This window comes from Tupaia chinensis, unplaced genomic scaffold (assembly GCF_000334495.1).
Source record: "Tupaia chinensis unplaced genomic scaffold, TupChi_1.0 Scaffold000317_1, whole genome shotgun sequence".
NCBI classification, from domain to species: Eukaryota; Metazoa; Chordata; class Mammalia; order Scandentia; family Tupaiidae; genus Tupaia; species Tupaia belangeri.
The window spans coordinates 2,578,044-2,603,547 of record NW_006159810.1 but is presented as its reverse complement, the minus strand read 5'-3'; the positions used below and the strand labels follow the sequence as shown (position 1 = coordinate 2,603,547).

The following is a 25,504-nucleotide window of genomic DNA, read 5'->3' as shown; positions in this document are numbered from 1 at the left end:
ATTCAAAAGAATTGAAAACTAAGAATTTATAGATAATTAAAACTAATAAAGACTTAAGACTAATAAAATATGTGTTCTTTTTTTTTTTTTTTTGTAAAGGTTTTTGCTATAGGGCAGGTGCGCTCGCCAGACAGACAGAGAGAGACAGAGAGACAGAAAGCAAGAAATCACCCCCCAGGGGGGATGGTCATGCTGCAATCCCTTCTCCTCCATTCTCCTCTCAGGATCTTGGGCACGCCCGGCGTGAGTTTTAAGCCACTGGGTCCGGGACATGAACTGCGGTCGACTACATGGGAGTCCAGCGACATAGCCATTACGCTAACTGCTGGTCCCAAAAATTGTGTTCTTATATTCAGTAAAATAATTTCAGAAATATAATTGTATAAAACATAACATTCATAGTAACAATTCAAAAATAATGGAAGAGAAATTAGTACTGATTTTTATAAAAATAAGAAAAGTCTCTAAGAGAGTATTATTTAGAATTGTATACCAACAAGCTGGATAACCTAAATGAAATGAACAAATTTCCAGAAACATGTAACCTCTCAAGAATGAATTAGGAGGAAACAAATATCTAAATAGACCAGTAATGAGTAAGGATATTGAATCAGTAATGAAAACTCGCCCATAAAAAAAACAAAAAACAAAAAAACTTTGGACCTGATGGTTTCAAGACTGAATCCTACCAAACATTTAAAGAATTTATACCAATCATCCACAAACTTCCAAAAAATTGAACAGGGGAGAATACTTCCAAATTCACCTTAGGAGACCAGCATTATTCATAGGGTTGTTGGAAAAGTCATGATACGTATTTGCATAGAAAAATACTTCATGACTTTGCCAACATCCCAATAGTAAGGAGATTGAATAGGTAATCAATGTAAAAATAAAAATAATTTTAAAAGACTTATTTATTTAATTTTATTTATTACTATTGTTTAATTTGACCAGAGAGAGACAGAGCAGAAAAGAGGGAAAGTGAGAAAGCAAAGAAAGCCTCTAGGTCTGGGACTCAAACCATGGTCAACCACATGGGAGTCCAGTGCCTTACCAACCATACCACCTGCCTGGCCCAAAATCAAAATAATTTAAAAAAGAAAAATACCCTCAACAAGGGAAAGGCCTGGATCAAATAGCCTAATTGTTGAATTCTACCGAACATTTAAAGAATTGACAATGGTCCTCTTCAAACTCTTCCAAAATTTGAAAAAGAGGAAACACTTCTAAACTCACTCTATGAAGTCAGCATCGTCCTGACAAAGACACTACAGGGAAACTACAGACTTATATCTCTGATAAATACTGATGCAAAAATTCTAAGTGCTGTAGAAGGATTATATACACTATGACCAAGCGGGATTAATTCTGGGAATACAGGCAGGGTTCAATGTATGAAAATCAGCCAATGTAACACACCACATTAACGAATGAAGGAAAAACCATATGATCATCTCCATTGATGCAGAAGAATCATTTGCTAAAATTCAACACCCTGTTTTGATAAACTAGTAGTTTAATAAACTAGTAGTAGAAGAAAACTGCTTCAATATTAAAAAGGTCACAGAAAAAAATTCCCACAGCTAACATCATATTCAGTGATCAAAGAATGAAAGCTTTTCCTCTATGATGAAATTGCTAGTCAGAGCAATTAGACAAGATGAAGAACAGGCATGCAAATTGGCAAGGAAGAGGCAAAATTATCTTCTGCTCTCAGACGACATGACCTTATGTGTAGGGAAAAAAATACCTGAAGATTACACATACACACACATATGGAAAACTGTAAGAAATTAATAAACATAATTCAACAAACTTACAGGATACAAAATCAACATACAAAAAATTATGATTCTATGCATTAACAATGAGCTATGTGAAAAGGAAATTACAAAAATGATTTTCCACTTACAATAGCATAAAAAAATAAAATACTTAGGAATAAACTTAACTAAGCAGGTGAAAATCTTGTATACTGAAAACAAAATATTGCCTAAAGAGTTTAAGCAAGACACAAATGGAGGGCTAGCCTGATGGCCTAGTACTTAAGGGAGCTGGATTCCACATGGCTGACTGGAGTTCAAATCCTGAAGGAATTATTAGTGGCTTGAAAAACATGCTATTTGTGTGTGTGCATGCCCCAAATCCCAATAGGATTGAGAAATGAAGGAGAAGGGATTGTGACGTGACCACATTCCATTAGGAGGTGTTCTCTCTTTCTCTCTTATATGCACTCTGACAATTAAAAGAAAGACAAAAATAGAAAGATATCCCATGTTTGTGATTCAAAGATTTAATATTGTTAAGATGTCAATACCACTAAAGTGATCCAGAGATTCAATATAATCCCTTTCAAAATCCCAATGATTTTTTTTTCATAAAAATAGAAAAGTGTATCCTGAATTTCACTTGGAATAAGGAACCTTGAATAAACAAAGGAATTTTTTAAAAATAATAACAAAGGTTTTACACTTTCTGATTTCAAGACTTACTACACATCTATAATAATCGAAGCAGTGAAGACAGACATAGTGATAAATGAAATAAAATAGATAGCCCAGAAGTAAGCCCACATATATACAATGCAATGACTGTTTTTTTAATTTTTATTTTTTGAGAGGTTTTTGCTATAGGACGCATGCACTCACCAGACAGACAGAGGGAGACAGAAAGACAGAAAGCGAGAAATCACCCCCCAGGGGGGATGGCCACACTGCAATCCCTTCTCTTCCATTCTCCTTTCAGGATCTTGGGCACGCACGCACACGCACCCAGCGTGAGTTTTAAGCCACTGGGTCCGGGACGTGAGCTGCGGTCGACTACGTGGGAGTCCAGTGACATAGCCATTATGCTAACTGCTGGTCCCCAGTGCAATGACTTTTTGACAAGGGTGACAGCACCATTCATTGTAGAGGGGATACCCTCTTCACCAAAGGTGCTGCGAAAATGGGATATCCATTGGAAAAAACAAATGAAGCTATAGTCTTACTTAATATCATATACAAAAATTAACTAAAAATGCATCAAAGACCTAAATGTGAAAGCTAAAACCCTCTTAGAAGGAAACATGCAGCAAAAACTTTATAATACTGGATATGGCAGTGATTTCTTGTATATGGCATGAAAAGCAAGGAAAATAAACCAAAAAATAGATAAATTGGACTATATCAAGACCTAAAACTTCTATGTATCAAAGAACCCAAACAATAAAGTAAATAGACAATCTATACATGGGGAAAATAATGTGCAAATCATCTCTCTAAGTGGTTAATATTCAGAATTGCATTGTCAGAGAAGTCATGATGTATTTTTTCTATGCAAAAATGTGTCATGACTTTTCTGACAACCCAATATTTAAAAATTCTTACAACTCACAACAACAACAACAAAAAAAACCCAAACAGCATGATTTAAATATGGGTAATGGGCTTGAATAGAAGATATACACCTGGGTAACAATCACATAAAAAAGTTTTCAATATTACTAATCATTAAGAATAGGCAAATCAAAATCATCATACAATTCCACCTTACATTCATTAGGATGGCTACTAAAGCAAAACAAAACAAAATAAACAAACAAAACAAAAAGAAGTGTTGGCAAGGTTGTGGAGAAACTGGAACCCCTGTGCATCAAGTATAAAGTGGTGCACTTGTTACAGAAAACAATATGGCAATCTCTCAAAAAATTAAAACAAAATTATCATATGATATAGCAATTCCATCCTAGATATACACTCAAAAGGATTGAAAGCAGGGTCTCAAAGAGGTATTTGTACATCCATGTTCCTAGCCTTATTATCCACAATAGTTATTATGTAGCGGCAACCCCAAACTGTCCACTGACAGATGAAGAAAATAAAAAAAATGCAGTATAAGAGGAGACTTCAAAAAGTTTGTAAAAAAGTGGAATTAAAGTAAAAGTTTATTTTGGTACCAAAAAGAAAACAAACAAACAAACAAACAAAAAAACACATAATAAAAGCTCACCATTGAAATCCATGTATTCCTCTCCTAACAGTGCACATTTCCCATGAACTTTTTGAAGACTCTTTATATCACACAATGGGATATTTATTCAGCTTTAAAAAGGGCATCACTTCTACCATGTGATAAAACATGGATGAACCGTGAGGTATTATGTTAGTTGAAATAGGACAGCACAAAATGACAAATACTAGATGATTCCACTTGTGTTAGATAGTTATAGTAGTCACAAATCACTGAAACTGAAAATGATAATGATTGACAGAAGGTGGGGGGGATGGAGAATTATTACTTAACAGATACAGAGTTTCAGTTTTTTAAGATAAAAGGCATGGTGGAGATGGATGGGGGTGATGGTTGTCTAACAATGTGAATGTACGCAGTATCACTGAGCTACACACTTAAAAATGGTTATTTATGCTGGTAAATTTTATGTTTTGTGTATTACATCACAATGACAAATTTAAAAAAATTTTAGAAGACATATGCTAAGAAAAGGAAAAACGAAAAGTAAAATAATATCTTAGCCCAGTGATGTAGCTTTGGAGGGCATTTTATATTGATAAACAATTGAAAATAATACAAATTCCTTTTCTCTGTAAAATCTCATTATCTTCTAACTTAAGTGTTTTTAATTTATATGTATTCTTCACCCATTAGTTTTTTAAAGTTGATTTATTTCCTCCATGAGCAAGAGAGACAGAGAGAGAGGCAGAGAGGCAGGCCCACAATAGGGTCCCTTTTCTGCAACACACTCCCAGCCTCGGCCAGCCTGAATCATGGACTTCCTGGGCCAGATGTACTCAAGAGGTCTTTGGACACAAACCAGGAGCTTTTCTTCATGGGTCAGTTTTGCAAAGCATAGTGTTTTACCTCTCTGCCATTACTCAATCACTCTATAGTTATTTTGATCAATTTATTTATAAGCTTTGCCCAATAGAATGGAAAAAATGTTTTAAAATTCACTTTTGAAAATAATTTTTTTGGAGACTGATACATACACTTTCTATGTCTGATTTAAAAGTTTTCTGAGTTCCAGATTCACATATATATAAATGTATATTAAAATTATTTACTTAAAATATCTTGTTTTTAAATTCTTCATATTTCCACTAAAATTTTTATTTATAATTTGATTGCTATTTAAAACTATTCTGTAGATTGCATAGGAATTATATCTCTAATGATAAGAGTAGGATAAAGGAAGGCACTAAACTCTCAAAGACTGCATTAATTCTAATTGACGTCTAAGGTAGATGTTATATTTAGACCACAGAAATAGTATACTAGTTAGAAATTTGGGACTAACCATTCTCTAAGGGGTAAATCTGAAACAAAAACCCCTGAAACAGGTAAAATCATCTTTGATTTACAAATCTCAAAAGTGTCAGTAAACTAACTTGCAAAAATACAGCAATTACAGTTAAATTTGGACTGCAACATAGGAATCTTTTCCAGAACATGCAGTGAAGATTAGTGAGGAGCTTCTATGAGAAGTGAACAGTGATTTCTACAGACTATGGAATGACTGACGGGAAAACTTCTGATTTGAGTTGTCCTTCTAAAAGAGGATAAAGTCTGAAGTGACCTTATTTTAGGAATTTCAAAAGGTGAAGACCTGGCTTCATCTTGAGACGAGACAGGACAGTTTCCATCCTCGGAGGGGCCTTCACTTTGACGTGGGATAAGGCTACCAGCACTTCTACAAGATGAAGAAAATCCAACACTACGGCGGGGATGGGAAGTTACATTTTGAAAGGGATGCTGTTGATCTTTACTTAATTGGCCACTTTGTTGAATATCAGTGGTAATTCCATTTGGCTGACAGGCAGAGGAAGTACAAATTGGACGAGAAAAGGATGCTGTGTTTTGTTGACTGGAGAGTTTATCATTAGTACTTCGCCTGAGTGAAGAAGCAGTTCCTGCTTCAGTATTCATAAAATGTACACTGCTACATTCAGGAGCAGAGAAGGTTATATGTCTTTGAACATCAGTATCATTTGGCTTTTTAGAAAAGATTTCAATTTCATTTACATTAATCATGGTCTCACTTGATTGAGGATCAAAAAACAAGGCACTCTTGTGACAGGAAACTATACTTAGCTTAGGGGAAGAGAAAAGTCTTTGGGACCTAAAGCCATCAAAATGTTCTGAGGAAGATTGAACTTTATTGAAATTTAGGTCTTGATAATCAAAATTAGCTCTACTTTGTTGTCGAAAAAGGGAAGTATGGTCTCCTTGGAATCGAGCGAATAAAGATTGTCTTCTTTCAGAGAAAAATGAACGAGCACTTTTGAATGAAGAGGTACTTGACAGAGAAGATAACTTTCTACTTCCTCTGTGTGAACTGACTTTAAGCGTTGCAGAACAATGAGCTGTTTTAAGACCGAGAGATGGTCTTGGTTGTGAACTAGAAGAGGCTCCATAATGCTGGGGTTCTGAAATAACTTGATCTTCAAAACGATTTTGTTGGAAGTTCTGGTCTTCTTTGCAGCAGCTAGAGTGAAAAAAGTGCCAAATGAGGAAAAAAAAAATTGGGAGTAGAGTGGAGTCCTGCCAAGCCTCCTGAATAATAATATACACCTTACCAAGCAACGGAGAATAAGAAAAATAGGGTAGCTGAAGCTGACGATCACAGAGATGTACCCCAAAGAATGCCTGAGTCTAAAAGATTATTTACCTACACGTTACCTGTCCACTGTACTAAACCTTGGAAAGAGAAGTTGAAAGATTTAGGAAAACAGAGAAGAGGAAAGATCAGGGGAAACGTACAATAGGGCACCAGAACTACAATCCCCTCTGAAGGAGAAGGCAGAACTTTTATTTTGAAAAATAATAAATTACAGTATTTTTTTTTCAGACTATTAAACTACTCTATTTAAAGGAGTTAAGTAGAATAAACTTATATCCTGGTAACCAATTACATTTCCAAAGAGTAAGCATGGATGAAGCAGATCCTCTCTGGAGAGAATGTTTCTGCTAAATATCCAGTCACTCCAGATACCCAGCTATGGTGGGCAACTAAAGGAAGCATTAAAGCTTGGTTTATGAATATTTTCATTGTTCTTGAGCACATGAAACACACAAGAGGTGTTTTTAAAAATACTTACCTTAGGCACTTTCCCATTTTGAATTTAATCCCAAGTATGCCTTTCCCTTCCCTTTAGGCCATCACCCTTAAGCCGTGAACGCCCTGTGTGGTGGAACAGGTCAGAAGACTGAATGCTTGTGCTGGAGGTGGAATCAACATGGCAATAACAGAGTGTGATGACAGCAGACTCTAGAATCTAATGACATCAGTTTAGAAACAAAATGTTCTGTGGCTTGCCGTCTAAAAAGCTGCAATTCATGTGACTGTGGCATGCCTATTCTAACTTTCTAACATTCAAGGGGTGAAAAAAGAGCTGGATGAAGACAATAACTTGGGACTGCCTCACTAGCTGCCTTCCATAGCTGGTCTGTTACTCTTTCTTCTTTTTTTTTGTTTTTGATTTTGCCATACGGTGTGTGTTCACCAAAGAGAAACAGAGCAAGATAGAGAGAGGAAGAGTAAGAAATCAACCCCCAAAGGCTTATCAATAAATGAAATCCTTAGTCTCCAATTCAGGAAACAAAAGTTTAGTCCTTATTTTGCTTAACCAAAAGCATTGCAACTGAAAGGCTGCCATTAAACATATTTTTCTAGTTCATGGGTTGGCAAATTATACCCTGGAGGCCTGATTCACCTGCCACTTGCTTTTGTAAACAAAGTGCTATTGCAGCATGGCCATATTCATATTGTCTGTGATGCTTTTACACTATAGTGGCAGAACTGAACAGTTGAAACAGAAATTGTAGAGTCCTCAAAGCCTAAAATTATTATTTTTTTTAGAGTTTTTTGCTACAGGGTGCATGCACTCACCAGAAAGGCAGAGACAGACAGAAAGACAGAGAGACAGAAAGTGAGAAATCACCCCAGGGGGGATGGTCACGCCACAATCCCTTCTCCTCCATTCTCCTCTTGGGATCTTGGGCACGCACGCACATGTGCCCGGTGTGAGTTTAAGCCACTGGATCCGGGACTCGAACCACGGTCGACTACATGGGGGTCCAGCGACATAACCATTACGCTAACTACTGGTCCCATCAAAGTCTAATATTCTTATAGAAATAGTCTGGTGACTCAGGTTCTACTGCATTTGATACATTTGATCATTTCCTTATTACTGATAAAATAATCTTTTTGTTTGTTTTTAGAACTACTAAAGATTAGACACAGAGTAAAGTACCTCCCTATATCATCTGGTTTCAAACTTAAAACAACAAGAGACATGCATTTATATTAACCACATATTAAGACAGATAGATTCTGGCTTAAAGAAATCAAATTATATGAGGAGGTCTTAAAAACAAACAAACAAAAAACCTATGCATGGATTTAAAAAAACATTGTATCCAAATAAATTCCTACTTGATTCCATTTTCCTATGAACTTTTTGAAGTTTTCTTATATTGTTAGTAATAGGCTGATCTAGTACTTCATTTGGGTCAGAATGATTCTAAAACTTATGGTCTTTACCACTGTTCTCAGAATGTTGTCCTCTCCAGACTTCTGTGATAGTTTGTCCTCTGGTTCTTTTCTCACTTCTTTGTCTAGTCGTCAGTCTTCTTTTGTAGGTGCATCCCATCCATCTCTGCCTCCTCTTTCAGTAATGTTTGAAGAAGGCTGTCTTCCACTTTCTTCTTTCTTCCCATGCTACACATTCTACTTGAGCAATGGCATCCATTTCTATGGCATCCAGCTCCGGACATACTGAGGGACGCCCAGCACATGAACTGTCACTGAAGAAATGCTTCTTTCAACCCTTCAGCAGCTTCATTTCAGAGACTACAGGTGAGTGAATTTTCATGCTGGCAGTGGATTCACTCTCTCAGCAAGCCCTGCCCTGGCGGGTCCAGTACCTGTCTGCAGGATGCAAAGGTACTCAGCACTCACTGCTCTGTTCTTGGCCTTTGGTTAACCTCCTGTTGCATTCTTTTTTTTTTTTTTAAATCATTATAATTATTATTTTTTATACATTCGATTGTTATACATCATTTAGTTTATACAGAGAATTTACCCAGCGTGAAATATACCTCAGACAAGTCCAGCTGAAAATACTATACATATCATCAACAGGTAATAAAAATCCCACTGTATTCTTTAAAAGATGAGTTTGACACGTGAGACTTTGTTTTGTTCCCAGCAGTATCTCCAGGGCATGAACAGTGCCTGGCACGGAGTAGACATTCACAATGAATGAATAAGAGGGCTTTCAAATGTTAGTGTCATTGTTTTAAAAAAATAAATCTATAAAAGAGAAGACCTAAATGGCCAATAAGCCGAGAGGAAAGCCTAAATGACAGGCTATGAAAAGATACTCAACTTTACTAGAGTTTAGGGAAAGGCAAATTGAAAAATGATTACTTACCATTTCATCTCCAGCAGTTGGCTAAAATGGAAATGTCTGACAATATAAGAATCTGTATAGGGAGATAAGAATTTTCATACACTCCTTATAGGATTGTGAATTGGTATATTTTAAAGAATGATTTAATTATATATGATAATAATGTAACAATAGTATATAACTTAATTCCATTTCTAAGTACATATTTTCAAGAAGTTCTTCCACATATGCCTAAGTAATTATAAAGAAAGGTATTCAATGAGATATTGATTAAAGGAGCAAATAAATGATATCCTAAACATCCATCAATAAGAAAACATAGGCTCTGTGGCATGGCGTAACACTAGCACCTTGTGATGCAGGAAGTCATACAGTGACAACAGGTCGGATCTCAAGTCAGCCTGAAAAACATGCTAGGTGTGTGTGCAGGTACCCAGAATTCTAAGGAGCTGGAGGGCTGGGGAAAGTGGATGGGATTACAAGACCCTGTGGAGCGTGCATTCTCTCTACCTCCCTCTCTCTTCTGCTCTCTCTCATGCATGCATGCGTGTTCTATCACAAAAATTAAATAAGGTGTATTCATACAATGGGATATAGTATAGAAATGGAAAATATTGAAATAAGTTTACATACATAATTATGAAAAAAAATCTCAAAAACATTTATTGCAAAAGCAAATTACAAAATTTTATGTATCATATAATGCCACTTACATAAATTGTAAGAACAAAAGACCTTTTTGCTTTGCTTATGTAAACATGCACATGTAGGAAAAAACATTAAAACTTTCAAGGAAGAATACATACCAATTTCAAGGTAATGGCTATTTCTGAGAGAAGGGAGTAAAAAGGGGACTTCAATTATACAGGTAATGTTTCTTTTTTAAAAAATAATCTGAAACAGAAAACTTTTTTTTTTCAAATTTTAGACTAGTACAACCTTGAAAGATACACAATCATTGAATAATGAGTATATGAATCTGTATTTACCTCAATGCATTGCTTCTCCCATTTATAAGTTATCCCCTGGTTAGACTTTTTTTTTTTTTTGGAGAGATTTTCACTGTAGGGCGCGTGTGCTCGCCAGACAGACAGAGAGAGACATAGAGACAGAAAGCGAGAAATCACCCCCCAGGGGGGATGGTCACGCCGCAATCCCTTCTCCTCCATTCTCCTCTCGGGATCTTGGGCACGCATGCACACGCGCCCGGCGTGAGTTTTAAGCCACCGGGTCCGGGACACGAACCGCGGTCGACTACGTGGGAGTCCAGCGACATAGCCATTACGCTAACTGCTGGTTCCCTCCCCTGGTTAGACTTTTAAAGTTGGCCAATTTGTTTTTTGGTTTTAGAGCCTAAACATGGCGGAATATGATTTTAATTACAATCTAAATCAAAATAAGCACTCCTTTTCATTCTTGCTGAATACAGGACTGGAATGATATAATGAAAATGCCTAAATAATAGCAGTGATGCAATAATAATCAATTCAACTTGGAAATCATCTTAAGGAAACTTACCCTCCTTCACTTTCTGCTTCCTCTGAACTATTACTTGTTCCTGAACTTTGAACTGTGGTGGGTCTTCTTTTTCTAGCTCTGTGCTGAGGACTTATCCTATGAACAGCTATCTTTCCTCCAAGTTCACCTTGTATATATTCCTCCAGCTTTGGAATAGCTTCTTTAAGAAATCTGATTTCCTCTTTGAGTTCTTCCATATTTGTCATTAATTCATTTAACTTCTCCAGTATCTGAAGTTGCCTTCCTTGAAAGATTGTGGCTGTTTCTTGACTATTATGTATATCACCTTTCAAACTTATTGACTCAGATGTATTACTCAGAGAAAGAAATTTAGGCAGATTCATTGCTGTCCTTGGCTTACGGACTTTGTGGTACCACAACAGCAGCAGGCTGATTCCTGCAGTTCCCACCATGATGCCAAGTATGAGTTCTTTGTTTGTAGAATGAGGCATTTCTTGGTTTTTGTTTCTAAAATTAAAAGCATAAACACAAGTGACTATTGTTTTTGTCCAAGACAAAAATATTAGTGCTTTTTCAATCAAAAGAAGCCAACTGAACAGCATCCCCCAAAATCCACTTGATAAACCATAAACTAATAAATAGTATGAGTAATGAATTCTTTAATGTACGTGGTCTAATGGAAATAGCTACTGGGAACCAGCAGTTAGTGTAATGGCTATGTCGCTGGACTCCCACCTAGTCGACCGCGGTTCACATCCCGGACCCGGTGGCTTAAAACTCACGCAGGGCGCGTGTGCGTGCGTCCCCAAGATCCCGAGAGGAGAATGGAGGAGAAGGGATTGCGGTGTGACCATCCCCCCTGGGGGGTGATTTCTCACTTTCTGTCTCTCTGTCTCTCTCTGTCTGGCGAGCGCACGCGCCCTATAGCAAAAACCTCTCCAAAAAAAAAAAAAACCCAAAAAACAAAGGAAATAGCTACTGTAAAGTCTAGTGCAAGTACCAACTTTAATTCAGAATTGTATTCTGCATGGCAATCAGAAGGTACTTTTCATTGCATATTTTAAAGAGTTCGACAAACAGAAGTACAAGTATCTTCATAAATATCTGAGAACAGTATTCAAGATATATTCTCAAAGAGGAGATTAGGCACTTTCTCAAAGAGGAGATTATTAGAGTACTGCCATCTATAATCCCTGACAAAAGGGAAAGAAATGAAATCAATCTTAGATGTTCCTAGATCTCCCATTGAAAGTTGCTGGACTTTGGAACAGAAAGGGGAAACCAAATAGCCTGGGAGCCTCACTAAGTTGAACAGAGATCAGAGTTCAGAGAAACTGAAGCGCCAACAATTTCTGTGGCAGAATACTGGCGATGAGGGAGGTGTAGAGGGGTAGGGAGAAAGAGCTCCAAAGATACACATTGAGTATTAGTCTGCATATGTGTGAGGAAACCTCATCAGGGTACACAAAGAAAACTTCCAGGGTAAGAACAGTTACCAGAAAGCTATAAACTGGAAAATTCCTAAAGATTATACAGAAGTGGGAAGCATTCAAAATTTCACCAACCAAAATGGAAAATGCTATGGAATACATGAGACTTCCAGCAGAGACTTAAAAAAAAAAAAAAATGCCTTCTTAGTTGGGCTGAAGAAACCCTAGAGTTAATGCAATGTAGACTTGCCCTTAAATGCATTAAGAACAAGTCTCCAGAGGATTAAACTGATTAATAAGTTATTTAATTGCCCTGGAGATGAAAGTCCAATCCAGAACTCAGCAACAAAAAATCAAAATGTTCAATATCTAATAAAAAATTACTAAACAGGTAAAAAAGCAAGAAAATGGCAAAGATAATAAAATTAGCCAAAAAGAATAATAAAACAATGATCACAAATAGATTCACTATTTAATATAAGCATGTTAAAGAAAAACATAACCATGATGGGGGGAGAAAAATAAGGTACTATCACATCCAATGGGATCTCTAGAGATAAAAAAATATAATAATTGGAACAAAATTTTGTTGAATACAGAATTAACAGCAGAAAAATAACTATGGAACAACAACAAAAATCAGTGAACCTAAAGATATAGCAAGAGAAGCCATCCAAAATGAAGCACAAGGGTATAAATAGAGGGAAAACAAAAAACAAACAAACAAACAAAACAAGCAGAGACTAAGGGACAAAATCAAGGAGTCTTAAAGTCAAAAAGGCATAAAGTTAGAGGGGAAAACAGGTGCCAAAAATTGTCAAATTGAACAAAATATATAAACCCACAGATCCAAGAAGATCAACGTAAACTAAACAGCACTAAAAACAAATGAGGCATAATATTATTAGACTGATTAAAATTCGTGATAATGAAAATATCTTGAGTGGACAGAAAGAAAAGATACATTGTGCACAGAGGAAAATAAGAGCAGATGTCACCTTTGAAGCTACTAAAGCAGGAATATAATGGAGGGACATCTTTAAAATGCCAAAAGAAATTACGGGCTTAAATTTCTATATCCAATGAAATATCTTTCAAAAATGAAGGGCAAATGAAATTTTTTTAGACAAAGAAATTTATTATCAACAGATATACACTATAAAAAATGCTAATAGAAGTTCTCTAGGTGTAAGGAAAATAAGAGATAGAAACTTGGACCTACACAAAGGGTGAAAAATACCAGTAGTGGCAAATATGTGGGTAAATATAAAAGTCGTTTTTGTGGGGTCAGCAGATAGTGTGGTGGTTGAGGTGCTGATATTCCCACGTGGCTGACCACAGTTCGAATCCCAGTCCTGGTGTCTTACCTTCTCACTTTCCCTCTTTCTCTCTGTGATGAATTAATAATAATGATGAGAATGATAATAAATAAAATGAAATCATTTTTAAATGTTATCTTTCTTACTTTAAAATTTCTTTGTAAAATATTTGCTTATTATGCATCATAGCAGATCACAGGGCCCTTAACACATGATGAAGTAAAAAGTAGGACACAATAGCCCAAAGGTTGGGAAGAGACAAATGGAAGTATACTGTTGCAAGCGTCTTAGATTATAACAAAGTGTTATAATTTTAACTTAAAGGGTGCATAGTAGTTAGGGCTGCAGGTGGTGTGGTGGTTAAGACACTGGACTTCCACATGGCTGACTGTGGTTTGAGTCCCACACCTGGTGACATGCTTTCTCACCTTCCCTCTTTCTCTCCCTGTATCTTCTCTCTCTCTGGTAAGATTAATAATACATGCATACATACATAAAATTAAATAAAATAATTCTAAAAAAGGTCCATAGTAGTAAATCCTAGAGTAACCACTAAAAAACACAAAGGTATAGATATGCCAACAGTAGATATGAAAATGTAATACTAAAAATACATCTAAAAGAAGGTGGAAAAAGGGGGAAAAAGAAATTAAAAAAACCTATGGGCAAACAGAAAACAAAAAGGGAGAAAAAAAATAATGCCACCACTCCAAGGGAAAATGGTGCCAAAATATTAAGAAATAACGGTATTTTGGGGCTAGCAGATGGCATGGTGGTTAAGAGCACTGGACTCTCCACATGGCCAACTGCAGTTCAAGTCCTGGACCTGCCAGCTTGGCTTGCTTTCTCACTTTCCTTCTCTTTCTCTCTTTTTCTCACTCTGTCTCTCTTTGGTCAAATTAAAATAAATTAATTTATTAAGTCAAATAAAATAATTATTTAAAAAAAGAAATAGTAGTATTTTTGTTAACAGAAAAGATCCAAGATCCAACTGAAAAAAAAAAAGGATGAAGTAGAATGAATATTTAAAAATCACACAGCAATAAATGAGAAGTCAGAGGGTATGAGCTCTAGTGTGCAGACCTCAGAGGTTGACCTTTGATGGGAACACAAACCATTCATTCATAGTAATGAAATAAAAGGCAGATTATGTGAACCGAGATTCGGGTAGGTGGATAGATATGGTGGTGGGAGATTATGAAAGTTGTCTTTGATGCTTCACTATTTAAGTGAAATAAAAAGCGGGAAGAATAGCAGGGAATGAGAACAGGAGCACAACCAGAGGCAATACGCAAATTCTGAATTAGGTTAAATACCCCAAATTCATCTTCTCAAGGTTTACATTCTATGATTCCACATATTCTAGCAAAGTACTATTGTCCCTTACACTCTAAATACCAACTAAATGTGGTTTCAAATGTCCTATAAAAAGATTTGAAAGAGTAAGCAGCAAGGATCTATTTCCAAGATGCCAGCTTAAAAGAATGCTCTTTAAATTCTTGCCTGTTAGACTAGACTATATGCCTGAAATAAGAATTTAGACATCTTACTTCATTACAGGCCTGCCAGTGAAAAGGACTGAGTTTTAAATATCTTTCCAAAGTTACCTGGGGTGTTAGTGAATATTACATCCAAGAGATTTAAGAATTTTTCCTATACCAATGATTCCAGAAAAAGTCCAATTTTTACCTAATTGGTTGGTATAACTGGGAAGTGTAAGTATAAAAATCTACCCACTCCTATCTCAACCAGGAGACACTGGTGGCAGATTCCAACCAATTTGTAACTTTAACTGAAGTTGTAGTACTATTAATATTATTGTTTATTTAATTTCCACAAAAAAAGTATCACAAAACTGAATTATTTTGAAAGATTACTGCAAAAAAGCAATAGACCTAAGAAAAGCATCAGGCTTGACTATCTTGGGTGTTTTGGGTCAATAAAGATTAAAGAAGGATATCCATATTCTGATCTAGAGTAAGAGAACTCTTACTCTGATTGTCTTTTTTGGCCCATTCCTGTTGGGTCTTTTTTGAACTTTACATTAAGAAATGGAGTCTAGGGGCCCACAGGTGGTGTAGTGATTAAGGTGCTCGACTTCCATATGGCCAAGAACGGCTTAAGTCCCGGGCCTGGCAGCTCATGCCAGGCAGGTGTGCATGTATGTCTCAAGTCCCAGAAGAATGGAGAAGAAGGGATTGTGGCATGGCCATACTCCTGGGAGGTGATTTCTCATCTTCTCCCTCACTATCTCTTTGGTGAACGCACATGCCTATGGGGCATGGGGAGAGAAGGAAACATAGTCTAGGATCGGCCCTCTGGTCCTGTGGTTAAGGGAGCCAGATCCTACATGGCCTACTATAGACAAGTCCTGGCCCCAGGGGCTTGAAAAACACTCAAAAACATGTGCCTGTGTGCCCCAAACCTCAACAAAGATAGAAGCAATGGAGAAGGGATTGTGGCATGACCAAAATCCATTGAAGGTCCTTTCTGGGTTTTTTTTTTTGGTCTCTATGGCAAGCCTACATGCCTTCTGACAAAGAAAGAGAGAAAAAGAAAGGAAGGAAAACAGCCTAGTTTAAATTTATTTACTTTTAATAAGTAAATAAATAGAATAGAAATGAAAATTTATCTGAGAAGTACCAGGTTTAAGTACTTGGGAAAATCTTACTTTGTTGGACCTTTCCTTAGGAAGTACACCAATTCCAAATGATCCCTCTGAGGTAGTTCCTATTATTATTTTGCTGATAGGCACTGAGGTTTTTACCCACTGGACATCCAACTAGGAAGTGAAGAACTTTCTAGAAAAGTTTCTAGAACTAGAAACTGAACTCCTGCACCCTGCTCCACCCCGAATACACCACTCAGAAGATTCATAAGCATGGACAAGGACATGAAGAACGCTGACTGAGCAGATAAGCTGAGCTGAAACATCATTTCAGAGCTATCAAAATTAATTGAGAGAAGAACCAGAATCAATGGAGCTGATATTTGTTTTAAATAACCACAACCAGAGGTTAATAGTTTAAGCTATGTTTATTTAATAACAGTATAAAATGAATGTGTGTCTATGCTAACAATTTGAAAAAGAATGCTGATTAAATATAGTGGTGTACGAATAAGTCAGAATACTTGCTCACCTACAGTATGATTTCAAAGGTTGTATGAAATAATTTATATAACCTTTATACTTTAAATAATCATATTAGTATAGTTACACTGCACTATAAAAACACTGTAATTAAAAATTTAACTGACTAGATTTAAAAACTCTAATATTTAAAAAATCTGATCCAAAGTATTATTCCTGCTACAAGTTTCAATTTGTAAGGAAAATCATAAGACATTATTTTAATATACATTATTAGCATCTAAAATTAAATCATAAGACATAAAGGTTATTTACAAAGAGATTTAAGAATTCTACTGAAAAAGCAAAACATCAAAATGCTGATTCTAAAGAAAACACTAAATTTCAACCTATAATTCAAATGAATTTTTTCGATAGGCAACTTGTTTTACCAGAGTAGTTTATAACACTATAATGCTCTCAGCATAGTCACCTAATTCACCAGATCTTTACGGGAAAATACTATAAAATGCATAACTCTGATAAATTCTGGGAATACGTGAAAAATTCTGCACGAGGATAAAGGAACACTATGGGTTACAGATCAGCCTGAGGTTGAACTTTCCCAAGGGAATGCCCTGAGCTCATGAATTGATGATCAGATTCCCCAAAGCGGCCCGGAAAAACCTGATACTTTCTAAGTGAATTCTAATACGATTTCACCGGGTATTCTCGTTTTTGACTATTTTATAATTTATTTAAAATTTAGGATTCCCTGATTTAGCGTTATTTGCAAGACGTTGGTCGCACTGACAGGCCAGCCGTCATTCTTCTGTAAAACAGGTTGAGGAACTAGTTTGAGGGAAAAACACACATAGTTTGCTCGCCACTGAAAAAGACAGATCCAGGAACCGAGCAAGGGCTTCTCAGAACCTCTTCCGGGTTTGCGGGGACCAGCCAGGCCACGGCCGCCGGGTGCCCGCTCTCCGCGCACCCCTGGAGGCACGACCTCCAAGACCGAGGTTCCACACTGCGCACCCGGCGAGGACTGGGTCCCGGAAAGCCGCAACCCGGAAGTAGAACCGTCGCTGCCGGAAGTGCCGCTGCCGCTCTCCGCTAGCCCCAAGTGCGTCCGGCCCCTGTGGCCGGGACCCCTCCTTTCCCACGCTTACCTGTGTTCCCCGCGCGGTCTTCCCTGCGGGCAGAGACCCGGACGGCACCTGCAGGCGGGCCGGAACCGCCGTGCGGACCGCAGCCCCGGAGCCCGGGGTCCGGAGGTCCAGCGGCCCGGCAGCCCAGCGCCGCGTCCTGACCCAAATAACAGAAGCGCCAGGGGAGGAGCCCGCGGCCGCTCGCCCCGCGGCTCCCGCCTCCTCCCGCGGGAGGTTCAGTTTTCCCCGGGCGGGCGCCCGGCACACCTACAAAAGAAGAAAGCCGCGCTGGCCCGGGCGCCTCGGCCGCTCTGGACATCGTGGCGGGGATGCAGTCTGTCAAAGCCCGTCTCCCCGCCCCCTGGACCGCAGGGCTCAAGGCCGCCGCGCGAGTGCCAGCGCGTACCCGCCCCGGCCTTGCCGCGTTTGTGCTCCGGAACCCGCTTTCCCCTAGATAACCCGCCTTCGTGCCCCTCCCTAGACACAAGCTTGACCCGTGCTCCGCTTGATGGAGTCCATCGCAGACGTCCTGCACGCATTACCCATCCCGTCCACAGCTCCGTTTTCCTAACTTCTCTCTTATCTCAAGTTCTCGTTTACTGAACAAAATCCTCAACCTTTTTCCTGCCCTCGTCGGGCTGAGTTGCCTTTAGATGGAAACCACTGTCTTCCTAGATGCCTGACCGTAACGATTTTTACCCAGCTTCACTTTCTGTGGTTTGTATAATAAAAATAATTCTGCCAAATAAGCTCTTAACTGCTCACATGCCCCTTCCATCGTGCTCCCTCACCTTGAGCACTCTTAAAACTTAGAATTTTATAGAACCTAGTCTCATTACTAAATTCCCCACCCATGTACCGAGTGGAATTAAAGATGGGTACACTCTTTATAACAAAGCAAAAAAGAAACCCTGTTCTTTAAAGAGTCAGAAGGTCTATTTTACAATCTGCACTAGTGAGGGTTCGCGGATTCCGTAGACTATTAAGATTTTTTAATTTTTTTGGTTTTTGTTTTAAGCAAGCTTCTTTGCATAATAAGCCTAGCTACGGCCATTTTAATAAAACTAAGTTATTTTAGGGAAGAGAGCAGGCTTAATACATAACCTCTCATATTTGAGACTATTGAGACAGTCCCTTCCACAAAACCATTTTTACCCTTATTTTATTATGGTTTGCAAAGATACTAGAATATAATGATAATATTTTGTTCACTTAGCCAAAATAATAATATAATGTAAACCTTCCATGCAGGGTGATACTAGGCTTCCCTTTTAATAAGATTTGGGGATGGGGAAAAAACTGTCTACTTAATAAAAAAAAATTGAATCGGCCTCAGTGCAGTGGTTAAGCACTGTGCATGGAAAACTAATTCCATGTGGCCAATCAAGATTGAAATCCTGACTCCCAGTTTGAAAAACAAGCCAGATATATGTGAGTGTAATGCCCAAAATGCTGATAGAAAGAGAAATGCAGGAAGGGATTGCAGTGTTACCACCCCATGGAAGGTACACACTTTTTTCTCTGGCTCTCTCCCCGATTCTCTGGCAAGTGCCTGTGCCCTCTGACAATTAAAAACAAAACAAAACAAAACATTTTTTTAAAGAGAGAGGTATGAGGGTAAGTTTATTAAATATCTTCCAGAGATTAAGCAATTTGTGCAATAACTTATTAGCCATTAAAGTACAATAAAATGACTGGCAGTATTCCTGTACTGAATAAATCACAAATAGTATTTTAGAAAAAATAATGAAGAAAGAAGACTTAGCAACAATATATTTATCCTACTTGGCAGTTCGATGTTTGATCAATTTATTAAAAAATATAGCTAGTTACAATAATAGATTTCTTACTAGAAACTTTCTATTAGACAAATTTAAGTTTTTGTTCAATGAAGGAACAGTCATTGTCAGAAAAGCATATACTTTGATACCAACCTTGCCCAGTGGTTTTCAGCAGTTTTTCTGTGACGTTTCAACAGAAGAATGGAGTTTTCTTCAGAAATTGCAGGGGATTTTGTAAGTCACATTCTTGCATGGATTTCTGATGGCCTGTTCAAAGTGCAGCCTTAGTTACACTCTGAAAATGTAACTCAACAGATTCAGAGTAAAGGGTAATTTTGTCCTTCACTTTTGCACTCTTTCTTCATCTTGAGAGAAACTGTTCAGGGACATCCTTGACAGAATATATGTCAACTTCACCATCCAAGGACAGGTCACTAGGGAAGATTAAAGTTGCCCATCAGATAAAATACATGTATGCAAAAATTAGTCACAATGACTGGATTGCTCACTTACAGTAAGTAGCACGTATGATTTCATTTTGGATTTGGATGGTAAGTCAATTTCAAATATAGAATGTATTGTAGGCAATATTCTGCTGGGGAAAATTGGTGTTAGCAGGTTTTCAAACCCACTGTCTTCAGACTATACAAGAAAAGTAATTTTCCCCTGAGAAGCAGATCTTGTTCAATAAATTATATAGCGAGAACTTCTTGGTATACAAATTATACACAGAATCCATTCTCATATGTTGCAACAGAAATGGTGAATGACTGTTGTTAAAACATTTTGCTTTATAAAAATTATGTTTTTGTTGATATCATCAAATCGCATATTTGGATTCATTCAGAGAAGTGAGTCTAGAAAAGGTGAAAAGTGAAAATGATCTCTGTAATGATTATCAAAAGAAAGCCTGTCTCATAAAGCAAGCACCCAGCCCATGTATATTGTGATTCGATATGTGGTTGGATCGTTTAGAGCTGGGGCATAGTTTATCATGGAAATTTTGCTGCACATTGTGGTTAGCTTCCTACGTAAACCCATAAAATCCTTTCTAATCTGTGTAGTAACATACAATATGGTTTTTAGCTGAATTTTAATTCAGATCTGCTGATGTCAGAAAATAATTGATCTGATATGACCTTGCGTGCTTCTGCTTAAAAAAAAGAGACTTGTCCCTGACAACCACAGTCACTGATAACCGTCCAATGTCGAATCAAAAGAAGAACTCCATTCTCCAGTTATTTCATCTATTAACCAGCTAGTGCATACAAAGAGAATTCCTACCCCACCAGCCACTGGCTCTGCCAAGTTTCTAAGAACAGAACTGCCCATTTAGCTACAACTCTTAGAATTCTTCACACAAGGCAAGACAACTGTCAGTCCTTAAAAAAAAAAAAATTAAAAAGAAAAAAAAAAAAAAAGCCAGGGACTACACAGTGCCACAGTGTGGCAAAATGCAAAGTTCTGTGAGGCAATCCTACATGGAAAAGTTCCCTAGTCAAGTTCATTGAGTACACTGGGCATTCGTGTGTCCATGATCTGGGGCTGGTTGAGGACTGGGGGTGGATCAAGACCTCTAGACCCTGTGGGGATGCTATCTCTCTGTCTCTCTCCATCTCTCTCACTTGTGGAAGTTAATAAAATTTTGCAAAAGAAATCAAAAACAACAAGGCAATTCTGACAGTATGACTTCAGTTACTTCCGCTTAGTATAGGATGCCTCACATTTCTCAAACAGATGAGTACCAACATAATGGCCAGTCACTCATAGTATATGAAGCATATTTCAAGGAGCATATGCATTTAACAAATTAAAGACTTAATAAACTAATCTGAATAATTCGAATGTTTACACTAAGAAATACAAGAAGACTATGAGTGGCAGTGTAGTAGCTTAAAAGATTTTCACAAAACATTTGAGGGCTGGTAGGTGGCGTGGTTGTTAAAGGCACTGGTTCCTATAGGGCCGACAGTGGTTTGAGTTGCAGACCTGATTACTTGTTTTCTCACTTTCCCTTTCTCTCTCTCTCTGGTCAAATTAAAAAAATAATAAGAAGAAATTAAATTAAATAAATAATCCTTTTTTTAAAAAAAACTTTTAATTGTGAGAATCCAACTTTAGAGATCAAACATGTTCATAATTTTTTATTAATAAATGGTCACACTTATGAGATGTGATCATAAATAGGCAGCATTATATTTTCCCCATTTTGAGATACAGAAATTTTTTTTAGGAGAGATTTTTGCTATAGGGTACATGTGCTCACTGGTGAGACAGAGAGAAACAGAGAGACAGAAAGTGAGAAATCACCCCCCTTGGGGATGGCCATGCTGCAATTCTTCTCCTCCAATCTCCTCTTGGGTTTTTCAACACGTGTGCACATGCGCCCTGCGTGAGTTTAAAGCCACCAGGTCTGGTATTTGAACCACGTTGGACTACGTGGGAATCCAGTGACATAACCATTACTCCAGGTGCTGGTTCTGAGGTACAGAAATTGTAAAGATTTTGCATCAAAATAGCACATTGCTACTATGGTTTAGGTGATTCCTTTGCAGGTATGAAACATCTGAATGAAAAATGAAACTTTTAGTTGATTAAAATTCTTTAAAATACTTTGATACCAACAATTATCCTTCCTAAAGAAACAAAACAAAACAAAACACAAACTCCCACTAACCCTGTCCCCCTTCTAACATCCTTCATTACCCAAAACTTGAGAAGTTTCTTCTCAACAGGCTTCAGTTCCAGACTTCCCATCCCCTTAGCCCACACTGCAAAAACCACTAAAACTGCTGTTACCTAGGAGAGCAAAGGTCTGATTTCCCAAATCAGTGGCTTTTGATCTCTTTGGAATGATGTTTCTCAACCTCGGTACTGTTGACTTTTGGGGTCAGAGATTTCTTTGTGGTAGGGAGAATTCTATGCTGCAGAATGGTTAGCACCACCCTTAGGCTCCACCTACTAGTTACTGATAGATCTGTGAGCTAACAGGTAACTTCATGGAATCTGAGCCCTCAGCTAACAGTAAATAGCACAAACACAGGTCTATTCCATCAGTGAATTAAATAATGCTTGGGTAGACTGGTCAAGCAATGCCCCTGTACTGGAAGATTATGCTGTTAATTCTTTGGATAACTTTTTTTAAAAAGCATAGACTATGTTTTATTTATTTTTCTACACTCTACTTGCCATTTAATAATATATATTTTAAATGAGTGAATAGATAGATGGATAAATAAGGACTTGTAAGGATCTGTATTGGTTAAGTTTTACTAAGTTTCACATACGTGACCAGCCTATTGGCTTATTTTCTTTCTAATTGACTGATACCAGGTGAGATAGTTTACAGAAAGAAAGATTTATTGGCCATGAAACATAAAATCATAGAGAATCTGAGAAAGAAAAAAAATGAAGTTTCTAAAAATAAAAAGAAACTTTTGACTACATCTCAGAGACCTAGGTTTTGTCTCAAACTAGCTGTGTTTACCTAACCAAGTTCTCTGGTTAGAATTTATTATCTACTGTTTGAAATTCTTTCTAAATATATGTAGAGTTTACAATGCTTTAGTGCTACTGGTTCTGCTTTGCAAGGCCCACTAAATCTTTTTAAGCAGTGTTTGTAATTAAGATGGCAAATGGAAAGATTGGGGTATTTATATAAACTGGATTGCTTGCTGATTACCTATGCTCTCTGACCAGCAAGCCTTTGGATTCTTAGTTCTGAGATGGGGCCCAGGAATTAGTAGTTCAAAAATTGTCTTGAGTGATGTCATATAGAGTACTCTTTGAGAAACATGGCAATGTAGCTGAATAGGTGATGATCTATTGACGAATTTCTAAACTAAAAATGAAATCAGATGGCACAGTCGTAGAAGAACTGCCGCTGAATCTGTTGTTCATTCATTTTTGGCCTTTTATGCAAAAAGAAGTTCAAAGGTGATGTTGAAAGAAATTGAATGAAATTCTGAGTTTTAAATTTTCTTAAGGGTTCTTGAGTTATGTCTTGCCCAAAGAAAGAGAGAGAGCAGAGCAAAGAGATTCTTTCACCCTAAGAGAAAACTGTTCCTTCTTTTTTCAACCCTTTTCCTAATAGATTCAACTCTGAACTCAGGGTTGTGTTTGGCATCTCTAAGAGCCCACATGTTCTAGAAAGATTTAATGGCCTAGAATGAGGCTGCCATCCTATGGGTAACATCCGCTCTTTGGTACTTGGCCAACAGGTTTATTGTTATCATCCGGATTAATCATTTGTCACAGTAGTTCAGTGCTTGCCAAATATCTTTTCTCCTAGAAATTAATTCTTAGAATGTACAAATGTATATATCCAGTGAACTCCAGCAAAAATTTGATGCGAGAGGTATGAGAATGCTGTCTGCCTCCTTTATCAGACATAACACTTGGCATTCATGGGGCACTCAGAGTGTTCCAAGTGCTTTCATGTGCTTGTGTTTGGTTGTCATTCCAACTTCCGAAGTTGGCAGGGCACATATTTCATCCCCATTTTACAGACGAGGAAAGAGCATCTCACTGGTTAACTGTGATTTTTCTGGCTCCGAAGATAGCATGCTTAGGCTCAGACACTGAGTACACAGAAAGGCAAGATAATGGTAACTATTTTTGTTGTCATTATTTTCCTGGAAGGCACATGCCATTGTCAGAGAGAGAGGGAGAGAGAGATGGAGAAAGCATGTCCCCAATGGGGCATGGTCCCACTACAATCTCTTCTCCATTTCTCCATCCTGTTGGGATTTTGGTCATGCTCACATACAGAACTGGCCTGTTTCTCAAGCCACCAGGGTCAGGATTTGAACCACATAGCTGGTCATATGGGATTCAGTTCTTTTAACCACTAGGCCAGACCGGCAATTTTTTTTTTTTTAGGGGTTTTCCAGTGAAAACCAGAAAACCTGCTAGACAAATTCTAAAAGAGCTGTAACACTCAGATTGATCATTTTTAATGCACAAAATTAGAGGTTAATTTAAAATGTTCCCCTCATGCATTATTTATTTCACTTAGTAGGAACAGGAACCTTAAAAAAATATAAAGCATGGAACCAACAGAAGGCATAATGGTTAGGCTGCTAAACTCTCATGTAGTCAAACCATGGTTTGAGTCTTGGACCTGGTGGCTTAAACTCATTCCAAATGCATATACATGTGTGCCCCAAATCCCAAGAGGAGATTAGAGGAAAAAAAGATTGTGGTATGGCCATCCCCCTAGGGGGTATTTCTTGCTTTCTGTCTCTCCAGGGACTGCATGCACCCTATAGTAAAAATCTCTCTTAAAAATAAATTAAAGCACAAAATACTACCCTTTATTAATGAATGATTAGGAAAACTCTAGTGGCTTGTAAAGCTGCCAAATTTTTATAGTATGTCTTCAGAGAATTGACCTTAAAGACTAATAAAGCACTTTCATTATCTTCATCTGGCATTGATTTTAAATTACTTTCAGATTATTTTAAGTCACGCTCTTCTAAAAATACAAGTTATCTTTGATATAAAGTTCTGTAATAAGTTTGTATTGGATGTTGGAGAAGTCAGGATGTATGCTTTTCCTATGCAAAAATGTGTTGTAACTCTTCAGACAACCCAATAAATGCACAGACTTACGGTGGTCATTAGATTTTCAAATATTTTCTGATAACATTTGAAGAAGTATCTCAAGGACTCTGCAAGTAAAGTGAAAGGCCTTGTGGGAATAGAGGGAGGTGTTCTTGTGATCTTTATTAGTGCAACTTGGAGGAAAACCTGTCACAGGTAGAATATTCACTTTCAAGTGAAAGCTTGCAATAACTGACAAGGAAATTTTCAGTCTGCAGGTTCAAAATGCTTGAGGAGTTAGAAATTTGCTT

At 37.5% G+C, this 25,504-nt stretch overlaps 1 protein-coding gene and 1 non-coding gene across 3 annotated transcripts in view; both read right to left on the bottom strand.

Moving 5' to 3' along the window:
• Positions 1-18,469, bottom strand: part of RMDN2 (regulator of microtubule dynamics 2) — a 59,664-nt gene extending 41,195 nt beyond the window's left edge. Inside the window, exons 1-2 of one of the 2 annotated variants that reach the window (XM_006151349.3) lie at positions 17,890-18,469; positions 10,938-11,405 (exon numbers count right to left, since the gene is read on the bottom strand). In XM_006151349.3, the coding sequence (XP_006151411.1) occupies positions 10,938-11,389 (452 nt within the window). In that variant the 5' untranslated portion in view covers positions 11,390-11,405; positions 17,890-18,469. Of the gene's footprint in view, positions 1-5,578; positions 6,488-7,100; positions 7,264-10,937; positions 11,406-17,889 lie in introns of those variants that run through there. The other variant, XM_006151346.3, reaches the window with a different exon arrangement.
• A 6,059-nt stretch (positions 18,470-24,528) lies between these two features.
• On the bottom strand, positions 24,529-24,590 carry LOC114008298 (U7 small nuclear RNA). The gene has a single exon (XR_003549858.1). It is a non-coding gene; the product is annotated as a U7 small nuclear RNA (small nuclear RNA).
• Between the last annotated feature and the right edge of the window lie 914 nt (positions 24,591-25,504).